Source organism: Osmerus mordax, chromosome 9 (assembly GCF_038355195.1).
Source record: "Osmerus mordax isolate fOsmMor3 chromosome 9, fOsmMor3.pri, whole genome shotgun sequence".
NCBI lineage: Eukaryota > Metazoa > Chordata > Actinopteri > Osmeriformes > Osmeridae > Osmerus > Osmerus mordax.
Window position 1 is genome coordinate 7,997,618 of NC_090058.1, and position 25,966 is coordinate 8,023,583.

The window sequence follows — 25,966 nt, forward strand, 5'->3', positions numbered from 1 at the left end:
CCCAGCTGTGCTGAGCATGTCCCCCAGACTCTAGTTAGGAACACATGCTGCTGAGGCTTTGGGTGCACATTGCAATTTTCGACAACAAAACGTTTTGACCGCACTTTGAACTCCTCTTTCTAGTCAGCGCTCGTAACTCCATAGACACAACAGTTCCATGTTGATAGTAACCTTACCTAAAGAGCTTCAATGCTGGCTTCATCACGGTCATATATTAAGAATATTCTGCATTCTTTATAATTAAGACTGTAGATTATAGATTGTAGTGATTGGAAAGTGGAATCCACTAGAGAAGTGTCAGAGAGTGCTGTTCTTCCTCTCTCTCCCTCCCTCTCTCCTTCTCTCCCTCTCTCCCTCTCTCTTTCCCTCTCTCTCTGCTCCCTGGTGGATGAGCCCCTCACCGCAGCGGTAGTAATGGCCTTGCTTTGGACAGCAGTTTCTTGCCCCCCGCGTGGCTCAGCGACAGCGGTGTAATAAGCTTTAAGGAGGAATCAATCCCAGAGTGCCCCAAGGCAGAGTGGATGTTTTTGGGGGAATAGGAGAGTGTGGAGTATGGAGCCCCGGGGCACTGCTGGGCCATGCTGCTCCACAGACCTCCTGCTGAGGCAGCTGCTGAGGTGGCTGGGGGAGGACCTGGGGCCTCAGGCCCTGGGAGGGGTGTGACAGAGAAGAAGGGAAAAGAGAGATGGAGGGATGGAGAGGAGGAAGAGAGGAACTAGGGACCAGAATTCCGCTACATCTCCAGAGTAAAATATACAAAGAAAGAGGAGGGGGGAGGTGTCACATTCTGAAAAAACACATCCTTTCCTGAAACATGTTACCCCCCTCCAGGTTACTGTTGTTCAAGAAACTTGGCAAGGCCAGATATTCTCAATGGCCTCGACATCTGTAGCACAGAGCTATATCATTTGTGTTACATTCCCTACTAAATGGGAGTCTCACATATTCGCTGGACAGTCTGACAACACTGAGGTACACAGGGGTTTTTCTACTTCTCCTACCAAAGCCGGGGATGGGCGTGTCAGCTGTCTGCAGCAGCCAGTCTGCTGAGGAAGCAAAGTTGCTAATCTGCTCTGTCACAGTCCCTCTTTTCCTGCGGGAGTGCGGGGATTAAACACAGCGCGGGGAAACGGCGTTGTCGGAATGCGTGACCATGCCTGGAATTTCCATGTAATTGGTAATGCAGCGCAGTTCTGCCTTCCCTCACTCGGTTGGATATAAATACTACACCTCCCAGAGGCACCGGCTCAGGAAGTAGGTCCAGGCCTCCCGGACGAGGAGCGATAGATGAGAAATGACATCCTACCCTTCCCCCTGTGCGGTGTGCACATCTCTGCAAATGGAAAAAGAGAAGTGGATGAAGATGACAATCAGGTGTTTTAGCACTACGGGGAAAAAGCCCTGATTCAGGAGCAACGGGCTGTTCAGAGTGGGCTGTACACAATGCTTTAGAACTTAGGAGTCTGACCTCTCCATGCGGCTGGAGGTCTGCACTCAGAATCACCACTAATCTCCCTTGAGGCACTCTGGCACTGCACCTGCCAATCTATTAAATAAAAACCCACACTCACACACTCGAGAGTGAAATCTCACAGTGAAGCCGAAAATTGGCATGTGTCTTTCATCGTGTTCTCAAAGTGTCTTTTATCCCCCCGCCCACATAAGCTCGTCTCCTCGCCTGTGTAAGCTCCAGTGTCAGATGCCAATAGCCTGTTTTTGAATGGCTCTGTCGATGAAGCATGTTAACATTTGATGGCGCGCCCCTCTGGTAACATCTGGTGTGTTGAAAACCCCCCCCCCCCTCCGCCAGCCCCGGCTCTCATGGAGACTTCACAGGCGCGTTCGTCTTCTGGCCTTCTGAGGGACATCTGATAGCACAAGATGGGAAAAACCTTCTTTGTGTCCAAATGAGATACAAACAACTCCCCAGGAACTCGCTGGGCTTCGGCCGAGTCACAAGAGCACAGCCAAGAAGCACAGAGAGTCAGGCCGGACCACTGAGAACACATGGCTCCGGGCCAGGACCCGGGTGACTCGGCCCGACAGCTGGCCAGAGAGGGATGAGAAAGGCCGCTGACTTTGGCATTTCCAGCTGCAGCGCATCCAATGGGGCGGAGCGGGAGGAGGCCACATGGTGGATTTCCCATGACTGTCCATCGCGTTGCAGAGAATTGGAGAGCGTTTCGAGAGAAAGGGGGAACGCTGTGTTAGTGTCGCTCCTCGTGACTGATGTGCGCTCGCACACAAGCTTACACGTAGATATTGGGAGAAGCTCGCATGCAAGCATCCACGCAAGCACGCACACACACACACACACACAAATTCTTTCCCCTTACTCGTGTTCTTTCATATTATTCTCATGCGTCCCCTCCATCTCTGAATGGCTCCTATTTTGGCAAGTCGCAGATGAGGCCCCAACCCCCTTGACAGGTGTCAACACTGCTCCAATCACCACAGACTCCCCAGATATCAAGGTTCTTACATCTAGGTCCCGTAGTAGATTTCATCACAATTTCGGTACAAATTCAACCGAAGCAGTCAAGTTTCATGGGAAAGACTTTTATTTTGATTTAATTTCAATCCCATCTCCTGGGGAGTTTTTTTCTTCCTGTTGGACTCGCAGGCTTATGTCATGTGGAATGTCTTTCTACTGGAACAGCTTGCGGATACCGAAAGCCATTTCCATTTTTGGAGTCAGTTCCTCGCGCGGAATATTGTCATTCAACTTTCCCCCATTCAGAGATGGAAAACCCTTCAGGTTTAAAGGGACTTGATCCCCTTTTCCAGACATATTCTCGAAGGATTAGACTGGGAGCCCAACTAAAGCACCCTTAATCAAATCAAAATAAATAGCCCCATTCACAAAAGGGATGCCACATTTTCCATTTCAATTTTTCAGGGATTTGTCCTGGGAGGAGAATCGCTATGGAAAGGGCCCCATCCCTGCTGTGATGTGTGTGTGTGTGTGTGTGTGTGCATGTGTGTGTGTGTCCTTGTGTACTTGTGCATGCACGCATGCACACATGTGTGTTTGGTGGTAGGGGGAGAGAGAAATAGAGACTGTTCTTCTGTACCAGCTGGTGGTGAAGTCGAGGCTGTTTGGAGCCACAGTGGATGGGCTTAAGTGTGCCTTAGGGTGGCTTGCAGCCTCATGGCTCTGTGGCACTCTGGGGCAGGGAGAAAGCATTTACTCCAGATTAGAATGGCTCTCAAGTGTTTCAGAAACTCAGCCCTAAGCCCTGCAATTGTTCCCATGCCCATTCAGCAGCGCTCTCCTGCGATAAATGTTCAGAAACAGCATCCAATGTCACAGACAACAGCTTCAGTGAAACCCGGCAGTCTCGGTTCGCTTTTATTATAATCATTGCTGCATTACAGCAATTAAATCTTTCCTTTACCTCAGTGGACTCAGTGTGCGTTCGATAAACTGTTTCCTCTGATGTCCTTGTGGCCTCTCATACGGAGACAGTTGTGTTTCTTTGTTGTACTGTATCAGTGTAAAGTGATACTGTATCCTATAGCACCACCGTCAGCTTTTTGTGTATTGTTGAAGTGAAAAATAACCTGTCTTAAACAAATTCCTTCTTGCTGTTGATGTCTTGCCCTCACAGGTAACTACCCGCGACCCCCCAACTATGGTGGCAGCCCCAGTGCCAACTACAGCGTCCCAGGGCCTGGCATGACCAACAGCCTGGGAATGAACGCCAGCAGCCCCATGCACGGCAGGGACCCGGGCAGCCCATGCCCATGGGCCCGCAGCCCTGGGGCAGGGAGCCGGACCTACCCCAACATGGCTCCCAGCTCCCCCAGCATGCCTCAGACAGCCGGCCCAGGAATGGGGCCTCCTCCTCTGGGCAACGCCAACCGCAAGGCCCAGGAGGCAGCGGCCGCCGTCATGCAGGCCGCAGTTAACTCTTCACAGAGCAGGTTAGTGGGACCGCCAGCCAGGGTTCTATTGTTTTACTTCATAAGGTTGTGAATGAGATGACTGTAAACATGTATCTCACTATTGGTCTGTGTGTGTGTGTTTGTGTGCGTTCTTGCATCTGGCTGCATATATGATAGAGTAGGCCTGTGTCCTGTCAGCTTTCAGAGTGACATTGACAGAAAAGGAAGATTAATTTAGCAGAAAACCAAATATATGACTCCAATCAGGTTCTTGAACAAAATGGCTCTTTTGAGGAGAACCTATTTTTATCTTCTCTTGAAATAGTCGGATGCTAAAATTACCAAGCACGTTGTGTCTGCCATTTAAGTCACTTCAGAGGCTCTGGGTTTTTACTGAACATGCTCACACCTCTCACTGTCCTCCGGTGTGTGTGGGAAGAGGAAGAACATGTTGCTGAGCTGAGAAATTCTCCTCTTGTGCTCCTCTTTGGTGCTGAACTGAAAAGTTTGTATAATGTAATACAGTGGCACGTGTATGCCATGTTTTCAAATAATGTTCTGAAAGACTTTGTTTTTGACACATTGTCAAATACAAAAGAACATCCGTTTCATTATCGTAGGAAAGAGTTGGCGCTCATATGCATGGTCATTTTTTCCTTGGTGCATTGTAACCTTGTTTTTACTTTATTTTACAAATGTGTCCAAACTTTTGACTGGTACTTGTATGTAATAACCAAATCATACTGCGCTATTTTCACAATCATGTGGAATGTGTTTCTTCCGAAAGGTTTGGAAAGAAGATGCATTGCAATACACTGAGGAGGCATTCACACAAAGATTATTTTGGATTCTGTGTATCTCCCAGTGCTTTTAACTCCATTATGGGATGTTTGTTCCACTGTGTTTGGGCATTGATTGTAACATGTGAGTGCTCGTTAGACTTCAAGGCTAAAGCTGTTATGAGCAATGGAACTGTGTGGGCAATAAACTTCAGCTGAACTCTGGGGTGGGGGGGGGGGGGTGTGAGTGGAAATGCGTCCACCTATACTAGAGGGATGCTCAGGCAACCAATCAGGGTTAGAAATTACATTTTGTTTACTGTGGCGACACATTCTAATTCCATGAGGAATTGTTTATTATTTCCGTTTTGTTACAAAGTAAGTCGCAGGGAAGACATCAACCTCTTATCTTTTCAATTCATTTTGACCATTGTTTTTGTCTGCAGTAGGCTACCATGTGCCAAGTCTTCACCCCACCTCCACACCCCACCGGGACCTACTCATCGCCCCATCCCCACATCCACCCCCCACCCCTCCTCTCCAACCCCTCCATCCACTGTACAACCACCCTCCCTTCCAGCTCTATGGGTAGGTCAAACCAGACCTTGAACAGCTCTAGCAGCATGGCATCTGTGGCTAAAGGCCAACAACTGTACATAGCTTCATGACAGATTGTCAACGTGCTTTTCCTCATCTGATGCATATCCTTGCATATACTTAAACCCTTGAAACCACCATCGTCCCACCATCGTCCCACCATCATCATCATCCCTTTCATCATCCTTCATCATGTCCCATCCATGACCATTAGGAATCAAGGCTGGGTCCCAATGGCCTGTTAACGAGGCTGTGAATCACCCATGGTTGCTGTGTGGCGGGCATCCTGGTTGGCATTTGGAGGCTGGCGTGGCGCGGCGTGGCTGACAGTGTGTGATTAATGGGTGGCGTGAGACCCAGGCTGCAGAGCCCCTATGTAAATGATGAATTAGCATTTAAGAGATGGCTCCACTGTCAATAAGAAGTGGCACAACATGATGCACACTGCTGTGCCAAATCCTGCCGCCTGTCAGTCTGCCCTCTTCCTTCCTCGCTGCCTCTCCTTCTCGCAGACAGGCAGCCTCTCCACCTCTGTCCTTCTCGCAGAGAGACAGACAGAATCCAGGCCGACAGGGAGGACAACACCAAAGTTTATCTTGCCGGCTTGTTTTGCTACTTTACCCCGTCTTCCATAATGCCTCTTTCTTCGCTGCATGCCTCTCTTTGTCTCACACCTGTATCTCTCTCTGTACCCTGTCCACTGTATTTGTCATTGTCCGTGTCTCTCTCCCTCTGCCTGTCTGAGTCTCTCTCCCACTCTGTTTTTGTTATTCCGTCTTCCGAAACTTGTGTTTTTGTTTTCGACCTCTCGGTACACAAAGTGTCTAAACAGCTGAGGGAGATTAGGAGGAAATTGGTCGCAAACGGACAAAGAGTTTAAACCTGCGTTTACGCTTTCATCGTGGTGATTGCGATCACTGAGCTACTTGGTGAAACATTTAAAGTTGTTTTGTCTGAAAACAAGTGATCAGTAGATGCCTCGTCGTGGGTTTGGTCTTGGCTCAACAACCCAGGTCAGGTTGGTGAGGGTGGTCATATCATCAGCTTTCATCTTTTTCCTCTCCGGAGATTGATTAGCTGTCATCCAGAAGATCTCCTCCACCGTCTCCTTTTCTTCACTCTTCTCCTACCCTCTCACTACAGTGTCCCAGAAACCCCTCTCTCTCTTGACCCAACCTTCACCCTGTCCCTGTTTTCCCTCCTTCTGTCTCCTGTCTCTCCTTGCTCTCTCCTCCTCTCCTGAGCAGTCTGCTTGGTGGCCCAGTGTCTCTCGGGCCCCAGACCTCTCCAGCCTCATTACCCTGAGTGAAAAGAATGCCAAATGAGCAGAGCAAGGCCACTTATGATACCTCTCCTTTGGCTGAAGGGAGAGGCTGTGATTAAATCTTGATAAGTGTGATGTGAGTGTTTCTCCTCAGTCCCTCGGGAGCCTCACTCCGAACGACTGGAATTGTAATCAATATCCTGTCTTCGTTAGCGAATCACAATCTTAGCGATTCTAGGTGCAATTGGTGGTTGATAAGGAAAAAACTATTGTTTTGTTAGTCTTAATTACTGCATGGAAAATGTACAAAGGTTTGGGTTTGGATTGGGGGGCACTGTTTGATGCTTTACTGATAATTGGGGACCATTACAACCTAAGTTGGAGTGTGGGGTGTAGAAAAATGTTGGCTTCCAGAGAGGGGAATCAGGAACAAAGGCCTTGTTCTGGCTTGGGCTCCTGATGAGAGAATTGGCTTTTTAAAATGACTTTTGGTGCTGCAGGCGACAAGGAAATATTCCTGGAGCTACCGAAAAAAACAGGGCTTGTCGAGAAATAAGCACTTGGTGAAAACGGGCTTCAAAAACACCTAAATCAAAGGGAGAGACGCTAAAAAAGAGGAGAGGAAAGGGGAGGGCGCTCAGGGCCAAATCCTCTGCAAAAAAAAGAGAATACATTCTGACCTCCTTAGTAAGTAAATTTACTAAATAAATAAGAGGCGCTTGAATGTAAGGAATCCACGGCGCCCCTGGCGTAGTGTCTCCTGGCCTTGGCAGCAGCAGGGAGCAGTAGGCTTTAATAAACGGGCGGAATAAAACCGCTTCTCTCTCTTCTTCATCCTCCCTTCTTCTGTCTCAGTCTGTTTGATGTGTGGAGGGGGGGGGGGGGGGGGGGGTTCAGGATTTAATATGTTAAAAGCTGTCCTTTCATTTGCCTGTTTTATTTTTGGGTTTGTCTCTGTTCTTGGCGGTTGAGTCAGGCAGCAGGCTCTGGAACTGAGATGGAGGAGAAGCCTGCCTCAGAGAGCAGATTGTGCCCATATATAATTCATTGCCCTCCAACCGACTACGCCATCCAATTCACCCTCTACCCACCCTCTCTATCTCTCTCTCCATCTCCCTTTATCACTGGGTGGGTCTCTCTCTCTGTCTCTCTCTCTCACACACACACACACACCGTCAGGGTGATAGAGCTGGGTATTGGGCTTCAGGGGTTTGGTAGCATTACGTCTTGCCTGTGTGAATATGGCTGTGATGTGCGGTGTGTCGTTGGCGTGAGAAAAGGGGGCCCAAACAGACACTCACAGCACCAGTGTCAGAGCCTGTGTGCAGCCGTCCGGCTGTCTGGCACCCGGTAACCATGGCAGCCCCTGGCACCCCCCCTCTCCCCCCCCCCCCCTCTCCTCTCTCCCCCTCTTTTTCTCTCTTCGGGCGGAGACTGGCCTCCTCCAATGTCCTTCACACATGTGGGCAGAATACTAAGGGCACCAGGAGCGCCCAGCGAGGGCTGGAGTATGGGAGACTGGCACAATCGGAGGGAGGGAGGGAGGGAGGGAAGGAAAGAATGAAGGGAATAAAAGAGCAAGGGGATCAGGCTAGTGTCACTCATTTCCATAGAACTGTGATTACAAATCTGTTTGTCTTTGAGGGAGCGATTAGAAAGAGAAGAAAGAGTGCACTTTTCTCCCGACATTTCAAAAGCCTCTGATTTTACTAGCACTGCATGGGATAATCACTCATAATTGTTGTTGAGCAAAAAAAAGAAAAGAAAAAAGGCCTCAGTGATTTTTTGTGTTTCTCTGCCTGTCTGAAATAACAAAATGTACGACTGATCCAGTCTGAGCACCAATTCACTTGAAAACGACGTCTCCGGGAATTGATTTGTAACTTTTTAGAGACCCATCCAGCAGAAGTAGCAGGATCCTTCTCAGAATGTTTATTACAGTTTTTCTGAATTGCTAAAACACTAAAACCCATTGGCTGAACAAAGTTCTCAGTTGCCTGAACTCATGTAGCTAATTGTGCAGTCTGTTGTCAATACCTTAAACCATTTCACATGGTAAAACACAATTTGCAGATCTCACATAGACTTTTCAGCAAAACTCTAAATTAATTCTCATTCTCAAAACACATTCTGCACTTTAATGCACATGTCATCCATACTGGTAAACACAAATGGGAAACAATCAAATACAAATAGAGAAAACATGTCATTGACAAAACACAACCACTCAAAATTGATTTCACTTGTTTCAAATGATGTGTATTGTATGAATTTTTGTGTATTGTTTACTGACTGCTTGATAGTGTATATCATTTTGAACACTGTTTATGATTTGAGAGCAGTGTTTGATTTTGAGCACAGGTAAATCTGTTTTGAGGCGAAAGCTTGATTTTGAGCACAGGTAAAACTGTTTTGAGGCGAAAGTTTCATTTTGCAAGAAGATTCAGAGGTTTTGTAAATAGTGCTTGAAGATGAGGTTTTGTGTTTACAGTTTTGAGAAAATGTGTTTTAGCAATTGTGAAAAAACTGTATTGTGTCCCCCATAGCTCTGGCTCTATCTCCATCCGCCACCCTACTACACACGAGAGAGGGAGAGAGACGGAGAGAGAGAGAGAGAGAGAGAGAGGAGAGAGAGAGAGAGAGAGAGAGAGAGAGTGAGAGAGAGAGAGTGAGAGAGAGAGAGAGAGAGAGAGAGAGAGAGAGAGAGGAAAACTGTGTGTGAGACGCATTGAGAGAGAGAGAGATTGAAAGTGGTGTCTGAGAGGACTCTTGCTGTGCAGAGGGTGTGCGTCCCCCGTCCCCCCCGCACCATCCCCCTAGCTCTGCTCATGCTACTTTGAGTACCTACCCACAGCTTGCATGGGCCCTGAGCTGGAAATATAGCCCCAACCGTCCCCCCCAGGGGACAATCTCTCTCCCTCTCTTTCCTACTCTCTCCCATTCTGTCTCTCCCCCCTCGCTTTCTGTCTCTCCCACTCCCTTTCTTTGTCTCTCTGAGTCTCTCTCTCTTTCTCTCTGAGTCTCTCTCTCTCTCTCTCTCTCTCTCTCTCGTCTCTCTCTCTCTCTCTCTCTCTCTCTCTCTCTAGCTACCTTGTGCTGTTTTTTCTCCTTCCTCCCCCCCCACTGTATTAGCTCTCACTCTTTTCACCACTATATATATTCTCTCCCCTTCTTTCTATCTCCAGCTCCGTCTCTCTCTCTCTCATTTTTCTCTGCGGCAACAATGTTTTTTTACTGTCTCTCCACCACACAAAGGTGCCCAAGAGCAAGATAAATGCACGGTGGCTTTTTTTGATGGCAGCACATGCATATATTAAATGTGATTAAACGCTGTGCGTCCCCTCCATCAAGTGTTTCCTAATGGCCTTTTTTATGACATGAATTAGTAATAATGGGCTCGCGCCACAGAACTCCACTGGGCTCTCGCTGCCGCTGTTGTTTGTTTGTCATTTTCAATATTAGATTATTCACATGAAAGGCGTCCGCTTACATTTCGAGCGGGGGGGGGGGGGGGGGGGGGGGGGGGGGGGGGGGGGGGGGGGGGGGGTGGGGCACTTTGGTCGTATAGGAGGTTGTCGTTCTTCTCAACGTGGAGATAAGGCAAAAATAACACTCTGGGTTTGGTGTATGCCCTGTTTAATGTCTGTGGCTGTGCCAGTGAAAACAAGAACCACGTTTGGATTACATATGTATCATCAACCCTAGCTCTATGACTAATTACCATCTGTGTGAGTGCAGATTAGCAGGAGGGTTACCAAACCAGCCCCCCGCCCCCCGCACCCCCCTTGTTTAGGCTTTATGTGTATCCTTTCCAACTCCTGGTATTACTGAGATACGACTGTGTGTGTATCCAACACCACACCATCTCTCCGTGAGGATGGGGACTCGCTCAGAGTGACACAAATCTGTGGTGTTTTCAGTTTTCCTCAGAGATGAAACAGAGATGAGGCTTATGAGTGTTGTTGTGTGTGCGGAGTGACAGAGGTTTTGAAGTGACCCTAGAGTAGGAGTGCATGATGCCTCTGGTTGTTGGAACATGGAGAGACTATTTCCTCATCCCTCCAACCCTCCCCTCATCCCTGCGATGTCCCTCTTCACTCCTCTTTGCCTGAATCACTTCAAGGGAATTATCCACCCCCGGAGAAGATGACGCGTTTGTGTCTAATTTCCTCCTTTCCTCCCTCTCTCTTTCCCTACTGTACACGTCTTCCTTTTTTTAGCTGACCCTCCCTCCTTTCTTACTTCCTTTTCTCTCCCCCCATCCACCTCTTCCCAGTTTCTCTCTCTGTCTACTTCTCTCTCTCTCTACACTCAGTGCTTCTCTCCAATCCACTCCTCGTCTCCCCTCCTCTCCTCCCTCCTCGTCCCCCCGTCCATTCCCTCATCTGAGTGGCTTATCTGGGCCAGCAGGGTGCGGAGCCCCTCCACATGGCGTCCATCCTGGCCCTGCGTCTGGGTCCCTACTGTGCTACGCTCCAGGTTTTGTGGAGCGCTAAACACCGAGGCGGGAGCTAGTGGTTTCTAGCAGGTTGCAGCTAAGCCCCCACTCCTGACGTCCCCGCTGCCCCCACCTCTCGCCGACACGTGATGTGCCCCGGAGAGAGCGAGGCAGGGGGATTGATGTGCGGTGTCGCCATGGCAACAAATAACATGATCCTCTCCAGAAGCACACCTTAATTAGTTAAATTATGACTTTGAGAGGGGGAGGAGGGCGGGCAGGAGAGGGGGGTTTGTGAGAGGGATGGGTGGATGGAGGATGTGTTCCGCAGCCGCTTGCATGCACGTTAGATTTGAAAGAGATTTCATCTGTACTTAGCCTTCTTTCAATGCAAATGCTACACTAAGTTAGGGTATGCAGATAAAACAACATGGGAAATCAGCTCAATTTATTCTCAGTATCTCTTTTCTCCTGTCTCACTCTCTCTCTCTCTCTCTCTCTCTCTCTCTCTCTCTCTCTCTCTCTCTCTCTCTCTCTCTCTCTCTCTCTCTCTCAGACAGGGCAGCTACCCTGGCCCTGGCGTGAATCAGGTGGGCGCCATGGGCTCCGGCGCCCCCTACAGCCAGGCTGTGGGCAACAACACAGGCATGGGCACACCACAGGGCCAGCACTACAGCATACCACCCTCAGGTAACCCCTGGACCATCGGCCCAGAGCATCTAATAACTATCATTTACCTACACAACACAGACACATTGTTAGGATATGATGCAAGCCTTCCTTCTGTAAACTCACTGTTTACTCTACTAATCACTTTATTATATGACTATAGTAGTATTATCTCTGGTACCCGTCCATAGGCCAGTAGTCAATCACCTCCATTCAGAATGTAAATGAAGTGTCAGAATGAATCCAATGTCAAAACATCTGTGCTTGTATTTTTGCTTTCAACAGAGGTGGAAGTAGAGTCAGGTAGGGAGAGATAGAGTGAGGTAGAGAGATACGGAGAGGTATAGCAAGTTAGGGAGAGGTAGAGAGGTAGACTGAGAGAGGGATCGTTGGGGAGAGGTAGAGCTGAGATGGAGAATGGTAGGGAGAGGTCAAGTGAGGTAGAGAAAGGTAGGGAGAGGGGAATAAGGCTTGCTGTGAAGTGCGTTATTTATTTTCTCTCTGGTCCGTCTGTTGTTAAGTTGACCTTCCTGAGAACAGTTTAATGTGCCCTTCATCCTACCCCATTGTACCAACCTCTCTTTGGAAAGAACCTCACTCTGATGAAAAGCCTTTTTTCTGTGTATCCTTACACAAACTAAATACCAGGCTTGCATGACATTTGGAAGACTTCAAATGAATTAGAGGGCCAAGGATCTTCGAAACCCATCTTTGCTGCCCCTGGGGTTGGTTGAAAAGCTATTAGTTTCACATTGAGTCACGCCAGGGCCTTGAAAGAGAAAATAAATGGTTGAACCTTGAATGCATAGAGGTTACGCTGTTTTCTTCAAATGGGATATACTGTTGATACTTAAAAAGCACTCTTATTATTTTTTCAATTAGAAAAGGAAATTCAATTTTGTGGTACTAAACAGGACAACTAGGGGCTATTAAAAGCTAACCACAATTTGGTATTTGAATAAGTGAGCAACTTGGCCATGCACATGCTTTTAATTCAGTAGGACTCTGTATTTTTCTGGTCTCTTTCAAGTAATAATTTCACTTTTTTTTACCTTCTTACCCTCATCTTTTGAAAGTTTCTTGTTTGACAACATCCTGTAAGAGTTCTGTTTCTCTCCCAAGATCAAGAGGGAAAAACATCTTCTGCTCATCGTAGTTCCATACACAATGCCACTGAGTATCTATAATATAAAAAGAAGGACACATATCCCTCTCAGCCCTCACGCAGTGCATGCATTGATGGAAGTCCATTCCAATCTCAAATGTAATAGTTTGGCCGACTTCTTTCTGGTTCTAAAAGGGTCATGAGCAAAAAAACGAACCTATATAGATGAGCAGACAGTCCCGGTAATTGAACGTGTAGACGTTTCATTGGCTCCTCTCTCCGTCTTCTGTTTGGTTGCTAAGGAGGGACAGGGCTGGCTGTGGATGGGATGATGAACCCAGAGGGAAAGCAGAAAGCAGACACCAAGGAGGAGAGCACCCCCCCTTCCAATGACACCCAAAAACCTAAGGTACGGTAAACCCCCCGCTTCTCTTTCTGTCCTTTTTTTCTTGATTTAATTAGGATCCACTAATGAACCGAGTCGATGTGATTGGCTCACGCTGCACCAGCACAGCAGGCAGTGCGGTTTTGTTTTATTTTGCCATATTTAATGATTTGTTTAACATTTGCAGTTATTAATGTTTCCCTCGCTTTGTTTTTGCCCTCAGCTCTCTTCCTGTGTTGATGTTTTGCCAGCTCAAACTAAAAAGATAGGGGAATCAAACACACAAACAAACACACAGACACACACACAGAAATACTCTTTCCACTCCAACACACCATAATGCTGACTTCTTGTTTCTCCCCAGAATGCCGCTCTGCTCAGCTCCTCTGCTCTTTGGCTCTCTCCAATACTCTCCTTTTGTTTTCCTCCCAATCCCCCATTTTTTGGGGGTGTGTGAATCCTTCTCTCTGCTGATAATAGTAGTAGAGGTTGTTGAATTATTTAAGGCAGTCAAAGCTGGCTGAAAGCGCCCAGAGCTCCCTAAAGACATGATCTGTCTAAAACAAGGAGAGAAGGAGAGATAGCAACAAAAAAAAACACAAGTGCACATGGTTTGCTGACACATACAATCTGTCGTTGAAATGTATATACCTGTTCAGTGTCCTGGAGCAGTTGTCAGCCTCTCCGACGCTTCTTTGTCTCTCTATTTAACTTGGTTTCTCCTCTCCCTCTCTCTCTCTCTCTCTCTCTTTCTCTCTCTCTCTCTCTCTCTCTCTCTCTCTCTCTCTCTCTCTCTCTCTCTCTCTCTCTCTCTCTCTCACTCTCTCTCCTACTCTACTCCTCGCTTCTCCATTCTCTTCCTCCCTATCTTTCTGCCTGACTCCCTCCCTCCTTCCTTCCTTCCTTCCTTCCTTCCTTCCTTCCTTCCTTCCTTCCTTCCTTCCTTCCTTCCTTCCTTCCCTCCCTCCCTCCCTCCCTCCCTCCCTCCCTCCCTCCCTCCCTCCCTCCCTCCCTCGCTCCCTCCCTCCCTCCCTCCCTCCCTCCCTCGCTCCCTCCCTCCCTCCCTCCCTCCCTCCTCTCAGCTCCAGGACAGCTACAACAGTAGCCAGTGTGTGTCCCAGCCCCCCACCCCGGGTGCCCTGCCTGTGCCCTCGCCCCTGTCTCCCAGCCCTGCCAGCCTGTCCTCCTACCACGGGGACGACAGCGACAGCATCAGCAGCCCTGCATGGCCCAAGACCCCATCCAGCCCTGTAAGGACCTCATGCTCCTCACAGTCCTACTGCCCTCCATGTTTCCTCAGCCTAACACACAGTGAATGTAGTTACACCGTCAGGGCCATGTCGGAGCCGGAAGGTAGATTGTGGCTTCCTCGGAGCCTTGTTTTATCATGCTCAGACAGTACTGCATTAGCAGTGCCTAGAGTCAGGGGGCCTAGCAAAATGTTTTTTGTCCTTAGCTAGGATAGCAGTGGAACTGATCTTAATGTTACCGCTTGCCCTTCTTGTATCCCCACATGACTCATCCTTTGATTGAATGAAAAACATGAAGATGCTGTGAGCTGATGGCTAGGTGATGCCAGTAATTCTGTCTGACACACCCTGGGCTTCCTTCCTTCCTTCCTTCCTTCCTTCCTTCCTACAGAAGCCCAACTCCTCCACCATGACCAGCGAGCGAATCACAAGGCTGTTTGACATGGGCAGTGAGCCGGAGCGCCGTGGCTGGGTGGAGCGCTACCTGACCTTCATGGAGGAGAGGGGCACACCCATCCCCCACCTGCCCGCTGTGGGCAAGAAGCCCCTGGACCTGTGCAGACTCTATCTGGCCGTCAGAGAGATAGGAGGCCTGGCTATGGTGAGGGAACAGGCCTACAGAGCGTAATACCCTCAGCTCAGCAGGCTTCTGAACAAGCAGTTGAGGTGCCCACAGTACAGTCTCTTACATCCTATCTCCTATCTCATATCTGCTATCTCTTATCTCCTATCTCCTACCTCCTATCTCCTACCTCCTATCTCCGACCTCCCATCTCGTCCCCAGGTGAACAAGAGTAAGAAGTGGCGAGAGCTGTCCTCCAGCCTGAGCGTGGGCACGTCCAGCAGCTCCGCTAGCTCCCTGAAGAAGCAGTACATCCAGTACCTGTTTGCCTATGAGTGCAAGGTGGAGCGAGGGGAGGAGCCCCAGGCCGACGCCCACGCCACCGGGGGAGACAACAGGAAGCAGGCCAAGGTGCAGCCGCCCTCACCTGGTAAGAAGCAGTACAGCAGCCTTATGGAATGGCGTTAACGAGGTTCCCTGTTTTGAAATGGAACTGATGTTTGTCATGCAAGCAAATCTGTTGGTTGGGTTATCCTCCTTGCCATGTATCCTAAGTGATTCCAAACCTACAGTAGGAAAGCAACCAACCTGCTATACTGTAGCAGTTTTTAAGCCTTTAAAACATCAAGCAGGACATATGTATTTTGTGAAGAGTCCAACACATTCCTCTCCTTTCCAAGAGTACGGGGATAGGTCCAGAAATCAACTGAACAACAAGCAGAACATACGCAAATAAACTCTAGCATATTCACACAAACACACACGTACCCACACCCTCCTTGGATTGCGCTGCATAGCAATTATCAATCTCTGATGATATTATCACTTGAGTGTATTTAAATACAGTTATAGCCTGATTTGATTACAATGTCACAAAGGCTAAGTAATATCATCGCGGACGATGCCGTTTATGCTATTTATATGGCAACTTTCTGTGAGGTGGATGTCTCGTTAGGCGTGTGTGTGTGTGTCTTGGCACAATCATGGCAGGCGACTGAGGAGAGCGAGGCGAGGATGTTGCGCCCCTAATTTGGAGCTGAGATGAGAAGAATGACCCTGCCTTTTAAATAGAACACTCACACTTCACCTGGTGAGGCTCCGCTCTGATTGGTTTCCCTGAAGGGGTGGAAGGAGCGTCTGCCTTCAACACATACAGTACACACGCTAATACAAACTCACGCTAACACGTTCTCTTTCCAGAATCAAATTTGTATTCCTCCCCTGTTGGGTTTAGAAAACCTCAGAGTTACCAATAGAGTGAAATAAAATGGAAACTTATAGAGGGGTTTCAGTGCCCGGCATCTAAAGAACGGCAATATCGAACATAAATAAGCACAATTGGCAAGGATCAGTCGATAAAACTGAAGATGTCGTCTTGGAGGCTGTTATGTGTGGCAGGCGGCATTGTATTTTTTACGTACATCTGTCTATTTCCATCAGTCCATCCATCTATCCCTCCTCTTGGGCTGTCCTCCATAGTACTTCTCTGCCCCACTGACTCCATCTATATATAGCTGACAGGTGATGATGTCACCAAGGGAGCTGTCAGGCTGCCAAGAAGTGGAGGGCTGAGAGGGGGAGAGGGGGAAGGAATCCACCCCCCCCCCCCCCGCCCCAACCCCCCGAGTGTGATTAATGAGGGGTGGAAGCTGGAGTGTAAACAAACATAACCTCCGGTCAACTTTCATTCACAAACACGTCAGGGAGGCAGAGTTTTTTTGTGGTCTTTCACGTCTAGTCCTGGATTATGTCACCGGCTGACACACACACACGTTAGCCTGCGCACCGACACACTATCACATACACACACACAAACAAACAGGCATGCACACACACTAAACTTAAAACACCGCTCTCAAGCGTTTTGCTCTAGTGCTCACTTACTCTGTCATTCTCTCTCTCTGTCTGTAAATGTAAAGTGGGGGCATCTGGGTTCATGTTGTGTAAGTAATGACTCAAACTGGCCTCTCTTAGCGGTCTGAGTCTGGCTGCCTGTGGTGTGTGACAGAAAGCAGTGCCCTTACCCTTCCAGTTACCCCTCCATGTTCCCACCACTTCACACGCGTGTATGTGTGTGCAGACGTGCGTGCGAGTGTGTACTTATATGTGTGTGTGTGTGTGTGTGTGTGCGTGTGTGTGGCTGATGGCAGTGGAGCTGAGGGGAAATCCTAAAAGAGGAGAATCGCAAAGACTCTCTGCACCCAATTTCCCCCCTCTCTCTTTCCCCCTCTCTCTTTCCCCCTCTCTCTTTCCCCCTCTCTCTTTCCCCCTCTCCATTGCTCCCTCTTTACCTCTGTACCAAACCTCATATCACCCCTTATTCTCTCTCGCGTTCTCCTTCCTCCCTTGCCTCGTCGAGGTACTAGCATGGGTTTTGTTAAATTATTCAGATTTATTATGAATTTTTAAAATGTTCTCTTTTTCCCCCCCCCTGTGGAAACGTGCAGTGCAGAGAAAGGCTGTGTAGCCTGTATTAGACCACAGCATACTGTACACTAAACGCTCATTAGGCTACACAGTCGCTCTCTAGCTTCTAGAACAATCCATGTTTTCCTTCAAGCTTCACACGCTTCCCTTTTCCCCTATTTTCTTTTCTATCCATGTTGCTTTGTAAGGGTTCTTTGAGTCTTTGCGTCTGTTTCTCCTCTGTCTTAACAGATATTTATTTGATACTTTTATATCGTTGAACTGCTAGAAATCGGAAAGGTTGTTTAACATCTTAGAAGTGTAACCCCAATTTGTAGCCAACTGCTGTGCAGGATGTAGGAACACCCTCAGGTCTGTGGCACACCCATCCTTTCTGACCCACTGTGGTCCTGTGCTCTTCTTTTGTATTGTTAAATAGAAGAATTTGTGTGCACGTACACACACACACTTACACGGATGCCTCAAATAAAGCTTTGCCCTCCAGCATAGCCCCCCCCCCCCGAAAGTGCTAAAGAAAAAAACAACCAGCAAAACACTTTTCTAAAAAGCTGCCAAGTAAAGCTCTCCACTGCGGATGCTCTCCAGTGGGCAACTCCCTCAGAGAAACCCCCTCCTCATCCTCTCTCTTTGCCACTCGTTTGCCTCTTTCCTTCTCTCTGGCCTCCCCGTAGCAGTCCCTCTGTTCCCTCTTTCCCACAGACGAGAGGTGTGTGTTTTTTGGTATATGTGTGAATATGTGAGCTGCGTGTGTTCCAGATCATCCAGTTTGGATGTTCTGGGATGGAGTTACAGTAGTTACCGTAGACCTCATAGATATTTGACCTGGTTGTTTCAGCGGATCACACTGTGATGTGTGATCTGATTATGATAATCATCTCTCTCTCTCTCTCTCTCTCTCTCTCTCTCTCTCTCTCTCTCTCTCTCTCTCTCTCTGTCTCTCTCTCTCTCTCTGTCTCTCTCTCAGCAAACTCTGGCTCCCTCCAGGGCCCCCAGACCCCCCAGTCATCAGGCAGCAGTTCCATGGCCGAGGCAGCAGGGGACCTGAAGCCCCCCACCCCTGCAACCACACCCCAGGGTCAGATCACCCCCGTGCCAGCCAATAGGTAACCTATGTGTGTGTGTGTGTGGGGGGGGAGAGGCTGAAGTCATGTTGATCTTAGCTTCTCCAATAAAACTGACCCTGTCCTCCAGTTTCTCTCTCTCAAAATGTCACCCCCCACCCTTTTTTTTCTTCCTCTATCGCTCTAGGAACAGTGTTGTCAGCGTGCAGGACCCCTTCTCTGAGGTCAGTGACCCGGCCTTCCAGAAGCGCAACTCAGTGCCCCCTGGTGGAGGAGGTCCATACCAGCAGGGCGTCAACATGCCTGACATGATGCTGAGGATGCAGTACGATGCCAAGGACCCCTTTGCTGGCATGAGGAAGAGTGAGTGACCACGACCCATGCCACTGTGCAGCCAGAACAGTCCAGCAGCTGTGGACAGGACAATAAACACCCTCTCATTTGCATTACTAAGTTCAAATCCAGGCCTATTCCATCCCAATTGTGCTCCAATAAACAAATAACATCAGCTCCTAAAACAGATTCTCAGACAAGCTAAATAAATATAAAAAATAAAGCCTCCACCCAGAGCGTTGGGCCGTCCTCCGGATGGTCTCTCTCTGCCGAGCCGGACGGTCCCTCTCTGCCGAGCCGGGCTCGTTGTGTGTCCGGTCACGTTGCGTCTCCCAATGTGGACCAGATGTCCTTGTTTTACAGTGGTGGCAGGGGACCTCGAGGCTGTTTGTCACAGCACACTTCCTTTTACGAGTCCCTCTCATGCTGTTGTGGCACGGCCTCTTGTTCCCTGACTTGCAACACTGCAACATTTTTCAACCAAAAGAGCCTCCCTTCTTATAGCATTACACCTGTTTGACATCGGTTTGGATATTGAACTAAAGAGTGGGTTGTGAATATTAAGACATGTTCTGCAAAATGTGGGTCTTGAGTGAAGAGACAAGATGAGTTAACAACAAGCAGACTTAACTCATGAAGACAGGCTTAATATTAAGGGAGTATAGAGTACTAGTGCCCCCTGGTGACTGCAATTGAGTTTCTGAATCTCACACTGTATTGTCTACATATCATGTCGATTTTTTTGTTTTTCATCTTTTGATTGTATCTTTTTTCAAGAGGCTTTGTATTGACATGGTTCTCTTTCTCCTCAGTGGCAGGGGGCGAGCCCTACATGGCAAGCCAGATGCCCGGTGGTGGCATGCAGGAGATGTACGGCAGGCCTGCATCAGGGATGGGCATAGCCCAGTGCTCACAGTACCCCTATGGACCAGGCTATGACAGGAGGTGGGCATAGAGGGCAGGCCAACAGTACACTGCTGTTACAGTACACAGTTCATCTTAGCAATTTTAACTGGCTAGCAGTATTGCCTGGTACAAGCGATGTTACCTGATTAGCAATATTACCTCCTTAGCAATATTACCTACTTAGCAATATTACCTACTTAGCAATATTACCTCCTTTACAATATTACAGGGCTAGCACTATTACCTGGTACAAGCAATATTAACTGGTTAGCAATATTAGCTGTTACAACTATTATTACCTGGTTAGCAATATTACCTGGTACAAGTCAAATGTCCTGGTTCTTCTGTGTCTCTCCATGACATTTGACCTTTTGTGTCCTCCAGACCAGACCATGTCATGGGAATGGAGGGAAGCATGGGCCCCCCCGGCAGTCAGAGCAACATGGGACCCTCCAATAGCGAGGGCAGCATGTACTCCAGTAGATACCCCCCCTCCCAGCAGAGGTGAGTGACTGTGCAGTCCCGTACCACACTGACCCCTTTTCACAACGTGACACTTGGCTTCATTGACCCCCTGTCGTCTCCTCCCCAGACATGATGGATATGGGCAGCAGTACCCTGGCATGCCCTATGGGATGCACCCCTCAGGGATGTACCCCCAGCAACAGGTGAGGGATGGTCCACTAGGGGCAGAAATAGAGGATCTGATTGGATGGAATGGAACATAGATACACATAGACAATCATGTTATGGGGTGGGTATAGCTCAGTGGTAGAGCATTTGGCTTTAAATCAAGAGGTTATTGCCCCCCGCTAAATGTCAATTTGAGTCGTAACTTCTGCTATATGAAACCATTGTTATGATGCAGACTTTTATGGTTGAGTAAATCATGCTGCATAGATTTGTGGTTGCCACTGTTATTATATGATTGTTATCATAGCTGTGGTTCTGGATGTCTCCCCAGGGCTACAAGCGCCCCATGGAGGGGATGTACGGAGGCCCACCAGGAAAGAGACATGAAGGGGAGGTGTATGCCATGCAGTATGCCAACCAGCAGCCCGACATGTACGCCCAGTACAGCTCTGGCTACTCGGGTCCTGAGCGCAGACCCATGCAGAGCCAGTTCCCTTACCCGTACCCTCGAGACCGCCTGCAGGGGCCCCCAGGCTCGCACCCCCAGCACGCCATGATGAGTGGAGGAACCCCCAACAATGTTGGAGATGGCCCCCAGCCTAACATGTGGCCCTCCAGAACAGACATGGGCTACCCCTACCCCAACCGACAGGGGGGGCCATCCCAGATGACCCCCTACGGGCCAATGGGTCGAGGGGACGACCTGGAGGGTAGGATGGGGCAGGAGAGCCAGTGGCACCGTCAGTCTGCTTATATGTCCTCCTCTGGTGGGATGCCACCCATGTCCTCTCGCCAACCCCCGTCACCCTATCAGACATCCCCGTCCATGGCCAATCACCTCCCCCGAGCCCCCAGCCCAGGTGCATTCCAACGCTCTATGGAGGTGCGGATGTCCCCCAACAAAGCGGCCTTTATGTCCTCAATGAAGATGCCCAAGCCAGGGATGCCAGGCTCACAGGGCAATGGGCACATGGGTCAGATCCCTCCCAACCTACGCAGAGACCTCAACTACCCCCTGGGATCTGTGGAGTCCACCATGCCCCTACTCAAGCCACGGCGCAAGATTACCTCCAAGGACACTGGTAAGACAGGAAACCATCCATTTGCTCTAACATTTTGCTGGGAACATCTTACTGCTACTTTGGTTGGTCTAATACACTTAAAATGTCAGATGTCCATGATATTTAAACATTCTTTTTCATGATTGACCTTCTATCAGTGCAACCGGGAGTGAATGTCTGTTGGTCTGATATCATGATCTTCTCTTCTTTGCGTAGGTACCCCTGAGGCCTGGCGAGTGATGATGTCACTCAAATCAGGCCTATTGGCTGAGAGTACATGGGCCCTGGACACCATCAACATCCTGCTGTATGACGACAGCACCGTGGCCTCCTTCAACCTCTCCCAGGTAACTCCAAGTTCAAGTTAACCTCAGGGGGAGAAATCTGTTCACCTCTCACCTCTACAGGACTAAAACTGGTCTCGCTGTAACCAATACATATACAAGAGCATTCTTAAACTGAAATATTTACCCACTGGCTCTGACCATTGATGTAAAAGGAATGATTTGGGCTAGAATTAGCTGATGGCTGTCAGAGATGCTACATAATGTTGTTTTCTTTCTCTAGCTGCCAGGATTCCTGGAACTCATCGTGGAGTATTTCAGACGCTGCCTGATTGAGATGTTTGGTATCCTGGAGGAGTACGAGGTGGGCACCGTGGGTCAGAAGACCCTCCTGGGCCCAGCCGCTGAGCAGGGGGAGGAGCCAACCTCTGACATGGAAACAGATGGTGACAACCAATCAGAGGCTGTGCTCGTGCAGGAGGCGGAGACGACGGAGGAGCAACCCACTGCGGTCACAGAAGAAGCCGCGTCCGTTGTCACAGAGCTGGTCCCTGATGAAATGAAGGAGGCGTCAGATGCTGAGGTAAAGGTAAAGAAAGAAGAGGAGAATGAAGAGGAAGTGGAGAAAGAGAAAGGAGAGGGGGTGAGTGAAAAGGAGGAGGAGGCGAAGGGAGACTCTCTCGAGCATTCCGAGTCAGAACTGGAGCCGAGGCCTAAGCAGGCCAGCAAGTATGACAAGCTGCCAATCAAGATCCTCCATAAAGACCACCTGATTGAGGATATGTCTGAGCAGCTGGGTCATGTGACCGAGTTCAGCAGTGGACTTCAACACTGGCAAGCCGGTGGAGGCGACTCCACCGCCCACATCCAGACGCATTTTGAACCTAGGGGTGGACAGCCAATCAAAACCCAGGAAGAGTCTGATAAAGAGACCGTGCTGAATAAGCAGAAAAGCGAGTCAGCGTCAGAAGAAGAGAAGCAGAAAGAGAGAGTCATCACAGCCACCATTGATGACGTGCTCTGTGCCCGACTCGGTGTTCTCTCTGAAGGTCACCCAACCCACTCCTCCCCTATCTACCCCTTCAGACTGCTCCCAGACGGGGGTCTGGACCGCATCACCCTCCTGGAGGATGAGCCCCGCTGCCTAGATGAGACCCCTCTCTCCACCTCCCAGCCCTGGCAGGACTCCCTGGCCAAACGCTGCCTCTGCATCTCCAACATCGTCCGCAGTCTCTCCTTCATCCCGGGCAACGACTCCGACATGTCCCGACACCCCAACCTGGTTCTTATTCTGGGGAAGCTCCTCCTGCTGCACCACCGGCATCCCGAGAGGAAGAGGGCGCCACCTAGCTACCAGAGAGAGGAACTGCAGGAGCAGGGATTAGCATTTAGCAAGGATGAGTGGTGGTGGGACTGTCTGTCCCTGCTCAGGGAGAACACTATGGTGACTCTGGCCAACATCTCCGGCCAGTTGGACCTATCTGTTTACCCAGAGAGCATCTGCATGCCCATTCTTGACGGCCTGCTGCACTGGATGGTGTGCCCCTCGGCTGAGGCCCAGGACCCTTTCCCGTCCACGACGCCCCACTCCCCTCTCACCCCCCAGCGACTGGTGCTGGAGTGCATGTGCAAGCTGAGCATCCAGGACGCCAACGTGGACCTGTTGCTGGCCACGCCGCCCTTCAGCCGGCAGGAGAAGCTCTTTGCCACGCTGGTGCGCTACGTGGGCCAGAGGAAGAACCAGGTGTATCGTGAGATGGCGGTGGCCGTCCTCTCCAACCTGGCGCAGGGCGAACCTATGGCGGCGCGTGCCATCGCCGTGCAGAAGAGCAGCGTGGGTAACCTTGTGGGGTTCCTGGAGGACGGGGTCAGCGTAGCCCAGTACCAGCACAACCCCCACAGCCTGCTGCACATGGGACACCGACCTGTGGAGCCACCCAGCATCAACATGATGTGCAGAGCTGCCAAGGCTCTGCTGGCCATGGCCAAGGTGGAGGAGAACAAGTCAGAGTTTGTGCTCTATGAAGGCAGGCTACTGGACATCTCAATCTCCTCTGTGCTCAACTCTAGCGTGGCTGCCATCATTTGCCAAGTACTCTTTCAGTTTGGAAAATTATGACAGGAGGAGAGGTAGGACTTGTGTTGATGGACGCTGAGAATGACAAGTTAATTCTGTGGTTTTATATTTTTTATTTAAGTGAAACGGAAGGAAAAGGTTTGTTTTTATATCATATGAATATATACAAATACAAATATCTATATATATGTATAGCTCCTGGGCCTCATTTACACTTTGGTTTTGTGATTTGAGAAATGATTTTAATACAGATATTTAATACCTGCTGTCGTTGATATGTTTGATCGAAGACTTCTTTGTTGTTTTGTTTGTTGTAATTTGTTTCACCAAAGCTGTTGCCGGATTTTGGTGCTGATTCTTTTGATTTCCTTTTCTCTTACAAAAAGGTTTTTTAGATTTATAATCACATATGATATCATCCTGTGTGTTGAGGTTGGTTAAGGAGGGCAGATGTATTTAATTGTGAAACGTTGTACAGTAGGTAGAACTTTTCTTGACACATGTTCTGGAAAAAGATTTTTACACAGAAATGTAAATGTTTCCATTGCTGGAAAAATAAATATGTGCAATAGGACTAGTGCAAGTTGTCCCTTAGAGAGCAACTAAAATATGTGAACCTTTTGAAACACAGGCAATGTGTGCTTTTGACCATGGGTAGGCAGTGTTGCCAAGCATCAGCCAAGCAGTCCATCACAATTTGACTCACTTTGATGTTAATATCTTTCCTAGTCACTACCTGTGGGTCAACATTTACAAAGAAATCTTGTTTCTTAAGCACTTGCATTATGTTTGTCTTCTTTCCTTTTTTAACTCAAGTCACCACTATGTAAATAGACTGTTGTATATCGGGCACACCTGATTCTGTACTTTCACAATCAAAAGTAGTGTCACTACAAAAAAAGATGAAACTTCTGATTGATATGGCAAATGCTTTTATTATTGGTAAGATTGGTTATTGTTATTATATGTATTTTATTATTGGAGTCAATATTTGGAAATGGAGGATGTATAGGTATCTGTATGTACGAAGTTCCTGTATGCATTGTATTATAGCTTAAAGCTGATCAAAACAATCGCTTTGGTAAATCAGATGTGGAAGTGCGAGGATCAGGGGTCATAGCTGAGGTTACATAGGAATTGTGGACGTATTTCCTTTCTTCTATGTCCTCCGTTATTGTAAATGGGCATATTTTTGAGCCGAGGCATTGTAGTTCAAAAATAAAAAGAAGACACACCACATCCACATGGTCTACAGTTCATTGTGAAATCTGCCTTTTTCCCCTCTCATCCCATTATTTGTCCCAGTTTAATTTTCCTGTCACAAATTAATGTACATTGGACATTGAGAAGCACCGGGAGAGCTGTATTGTGTCCGGACAATCTTAGGGTAATAAAGCAAAGTAAAAAAAAAAAATTATAATTAACTTTTATTTTTGGTTTATCAGTTCACAGAAAGTGCATCATAGGTAGCAATTGTTGTGCTGGGGATCAATGGAATAGCATTTGATTGCAGATCAAGAAGTCATAGGTTTGAATCCCTCTCTGGATAAAAGCTTTACTATGGATAAAATTGCTTGCTAAATGAATGCATATTTTAAGTATCATTCCTGCCTCAGTTGATTTTTAAAGCACATTGACTGAAAAGTTACAAAGCTACCCTTCAAACCTATTGTGAACCTGCAGTTGGGGAGAGTTCTCCTTAGTTGAACTATCTCAACCTCAGTCCAACACAGCCACATTGTTGGGAAATCAGGGAATCCTACAGTTCAGACTACATTATGTGACACATGCCATCCAACTTGTGTATTAGTCTATAATCACAATTTCCCTACATGTGGGTAATATGTATACTTGAGTTGAATAAGGTCAATACCTCCAATATTGTTAGCAGCTTCATTATGAAGTGAGAGGGGTCAGACAAGGTTTAGTGCACTTTGGAGTCCCTACTCCTGATAGTGCCCTTCATTAAACTCCTGTATCTTCATGTTCGCTGTGTAGATAAAACCTCTCAACATCAACCTCTGTCGTTTACATTTACATTTATTCATTTAGCAGACGCTTTTATCCAAAGCGACTTCCAAGAGAGAGCTTTACAAAGTGCATAGGCCACTGGTTGTTATTTGTTCATAGAATAAAACCCCTTAGATTTAGTTACCTTTGTTTTCAGTTCCCTTTTAGAGTGACAGTCAATGTTCTCCCTGGTCCTGCCCAGACAAAGTTAGGCACATTCTCAAAATAAAGTCTATT

General features: G+C 48.3%; 1 protein-coding gene across 1 annotated transcript; it reads left to right on the forward strand.

The window, feature by feature from the left end:
* The first annotated feature begins 3,729 nt into the window (after positions 1 to 3,729).
* LOC136948650 (AT-rich interactive domain-containing protein 1B-like) lies at positions 3,730 to 24,962 on the forward strand. The gene is made up of 14 exons (XM_067242568.1): positions 3,730 to 3,927; positions 11,523 to 11,656; positions 13,043 to 13,149; positions 14,208 to 14,375; positions 14,767 to 14,976; positions 15,160 to 15,367; positions 18,329 to 18,467; positions 18,613 to 18,788; positions 19,571 to 19,703; positions 20,049 to 20,168; positions 20,257 to 20,332; positions 20,629 to 21,379; positions 21,575 to 21,705; positions 21,926 to 24,962. Exons 1-14 carry the CDS (start codon positions 3,791 to 3,793, stop codon positions 23,759 to 23,761), a joined length of 4,326 nt encoding a protein of 1,441 aa, XP_067098669.1. The 5' UTR covers positions 3,730 to 3,790; the 3' UTR covers positions 23,762 to 24,962.
* The last annotated feature ends 1,004 nt before the right edge of the window (positions 24,963 to 25,966 follow it).